This window comes from Chrysochloris asiatica, unplaced genomic scaffold (genome assembly GCF_000296735.1).
Source record: "Chrysochloris asiatica unplaced genomic scaffold, ChrAsi1.0 scaffold00348, whole genome shotgun sequence".
NCBI lineage: Eukaryota > Metazoa > Chordata > Mammalia > Afrosoricida > Chrysochloridae > Chrysochloris > Chrysochloris asiatica.
Window position 1 is genome coordinate 673,741 of NW_006408866.1, and position 3,533 is coordinate 677,273.

Genomic DNA, 3,533 nt, shown 5'->3' on the forward strand with positions numbered 1-3,533 from the left:
TATTGTTAAGTGTCGTTGAGTTGGTTCTGACTCATAGCTACCCTGCCTAGGGTTTCCGAGGCTGTAAATCTTTACAGGAGCAGAAAGCCTCATCTTTCTCCCATGGAGTCATTGGGGAGGTCAAACTGCAAGCCTTGTGGTCCAGCCCAGAGCTTATCTTATGGCGCCACTGCGCTCCTTCACCTCATTAATGGCTAGGGTCTCAATCGCCAAGCGTTCCATTTTGTTGTTGACAACTTACAATTTTCCTGCATTCATACTTTGTATTTTCCACATTCTGATTATTAATGGATGTTTCCAGCGGTGTCTTCTCATGTTAAGTTGTACCCTATCAGCCAGTGAAGGTCCCCAAAGCTTTGCTTCCTCCACATCATTAAGGTTGACTCTACTTTGAGGAGGCCGCTCTTCCTCAGTTGTGTTTCCAGTGCCTCCCCACCTGAGGGTTGCATCCTCCAGTGTCAGATCAGACAGTGTTCTGCTGCTGTTCCTGAGGCCTCCGTGGGATAAGTCATTTCGGAAGTAGATGACCATGTCCTCCTTCCTAGACTCTCTTAGTCTCGAGCTCCACTGAAACCCATCCACTTTATTGGCCCTCCTGTTTTGCACTCCCATTCCCATTGCTGCCCTGTGCGATGCCTGTCAATTCTGAGCATTAAACCTCTTCAGCATTACAGGACTCCTGTTTGTTAGGGCAGCTCTTCCTCTAGCCTTTGGGCTGTTACTTCCCCTTCTTTCTGGCCTGCCAACAACTCAAATTCCTGTTAGGTTGGGAAATGCCTGGTTGTCTCTCATCCTCTGATGGGTCTTCCTTTTCTCCATGAGGGGTTTCTTCCTTGACCGCCATTTTTTAGGTGTCCAGAGAAGGAAGACAAAAGTTTGTACTCAATGTGCCCATTTGAAGCTTAAGTCCCCTATAGAATTTTATTTCTTAAAAGATTATTTTAAAAAAATACAATAATTTTAACTATTGCTATCAATGGGCTCCCCTTCCCTTCTAGGTCTTACCAGTGACAGAGACAACTTTCCATGGCATGAATCAAGAGCACTTTTTTTCAGTTCCTTCTTTCCCCACGGTTTCACACATACCTTGTCCTCAAGTGAAATCGAAAACAATTGACTCAAAAATCTGTAAGTAAAGAAGTAAGGTTTCATCTTTATTATAGTTTGGGGCTTGTAGCACTGCAAAGCCTAATGGGGGTGGGGGTTGGGAGTGGGCATATCAACTGTAAGAAGACCACATTAAGTAAGAAATCATTTGTTTTTGTTGTACCTATTTTTTAAGAGAAATCATCTGTATTCCATGGATCTAGTTTTTTAAAGATTTGGTGGTATTGTTGGTAAGTGCTGTTGAATAGGTTTTGACTCATACCAACCCTGTATAAGAGTGTACAGAGAAGTGACATTCTGCTTTATGCTCTACATGGGTAAGTAAAAGAAGTCTGACTTAAGAACAAATATCGTGTGACCCACTTATATGAAATATTTGTCATTAAGTACTGTCAAATTGTGACCCTATATAGGGTTTCCGAGGAGTGGCTGGAGGGTTTGAACCACTGACCTTGCGGTTCAAGCTGACCTTGTAGCCCAGTGCTTATCCTACAACACCACACCAGGACTCCATCTGAAATGCTCAGCAAAGGCAAATGCATTAGGAACAGAGTTTTTTAGTGATTACCAGGGGCTGAAGGGAGGGGAAAAGTGAGAGTTATTGCTTAAGGGGGAACTAAATTTCTGTTTACTGTCGAGCTGATTCTGACTCATAGCCACCCTGTGAAGGGTTTCCAAGGCTATAAATCTTTATGGGAGCAGAAAGCCTCCTCTTTCTCATGACATTTCTGTTGAGGAGGACACAAAGCATTTGAAAATGGGTAGTGATGATTGTATAATATGATGCAGTTTATGCTACTGAATTGTACATGGAGAAGTAGCTAGAATGACTGTTTTGTTATATGTGTTTTACCACAGCAAAGAAAAATGATCTTTGGAGTTTTTCATACTAAGCATTTGAGTAACAGTTATTGAATGAAAAGCAGATATGTTTATTAATTGGAACTCCCTAGTTGCAAGTGAATAGAGTCCAAGTCAGATTAGCTTAAGCAGACTTCATAAACCCACAAGACCAAATTTTGGAAGGAGCAACTGTCAGCCCCACTGAGACACAAAGCAGATACTCTTTTGGCCTCCGTACCACGTCTTTCTGGTGGGCCTGGCCCTGTATGTGACTTGGTCTTCATCTTTCAGACTACAGATGATCAGAGGAACAGTGACAGATTAAATTGTCACCCCCAAAAAAGATGTGTTGACAAAAAGGGAGAGGGCAATGGAAGAACAAAGTGGAGGGGAGAACAAGTAGGCAGGTTCGCATGGGCTAAGTGGGACGGAGGTAAATAATAATGTATACACAACCTTGGAACAACAGGGCTCAGGGGTACGCAGATTGAGACATGGTTGGAATAGGGAAAAAGGGGGAAATAATGTTAAGCTGCTTGGCTGTCTATTGAATCTTGGTATTCCTTGCATTAAATTATAAAATAGACACTAGAAAGGGAGAGAAAGGAGAAGCCAGAAATATTATCATAGAGAACTTGTAAGTCTGTCTTCTGCCTATAACTGATTGGAATACCTAAAATGGGGAGACAACGTGCCCAGTGAAGGAGGCTGCCTGCAGAGCCTCTGCATTACATAAGACTATAGGTAGCATCCTGAACAGCATCCAGAATCTTCAGAGGTGGGAAATTTCTCCCTGAGAGGACGGGCAGACCAGCCTGGAGTGGCTAGAAGAACAAAAGATACCTCTTGAAAGAAAGACTGACAGGAAAAACACAAAACAATAGAGGCAGACCAACTAATTACTACAAGAACAAGCAAGTTGCCCGCCCAGGAGACATCAAGGCAAGGGGTCAGGTCCCTTCAGAGTAAACCCCCTTCCAAGACTAAGACTCAATGGGAATACATGCTCTGATAGGTGACCCCGTTTGCCAACTACAAGGGGAAATGAGGGAAAACAGCTATGAGGTTGCTAGCTAAGCCCTACAATGGTCAATAGACTCCTGTGAACCCAGGTGGAGACCTGGTTGGCCAGAAGTGTGGCAAGACCTGGGGACTCTTGGGCCCAGAGTCAGCGACAAAGCCATGGAGGACTGGAGTGGAGGGTGAAGTGTCCAGTGGATAAGAAGAGAGGGCATGTCCGCGGGAGCACCCACACTTGCAGATAATACCCATTTGACCTGGCCTTAATGTCTGGGTGATCAGAGCTCAACTAGAAGAAGAAAGAAGAGGAAAAAAAGAGTAATCTGATACAATTTGATGAACATGACCTACACCTATGGATGTAGTAGCTCAAAAGAGGGAGCAAATCTTTGCAGCAAGGATCATTCCCACCCCCTCCATACACAGAGTAGACAGGGATGGGCAACCTGGACATTGGCTATCCAAAATGGGGGGAGCTACAAAGGCAAGAAGTGACTGGCTTACAAGCTTTCAAGAGGGAACCTAGATCCAGAGGGCATGAAGGAAGGTAGAATCTCCACTGA

At 44.1% G+C, this 3,533-nt stretch overlaps 1 protein-coding gene across 1 annotated transcript in view; it reads left to right on the top strand.

Annotated features, from left to right (window-relative positions):
• Positions 1 to 3,533, top strand: part of IQCK (IQ motif containing K) — a gene marked incomplete at its 5' end in the record, with an annotated part of 114,739 nt that overhangs the window by 19,541 nt on the left and 91,665 nt on the right. Inside the window, one exon of the mRNA XM_006875972.1 lies at positions 999 to 1,128. Within this exon, the coding sequence (XP_006876034.1) occupies positions 999 to 1,128 (130 nt within the window). The remainder of the gene's footprint in view (positions 1 to 998; positions 1,129 to 3,533) is intronic.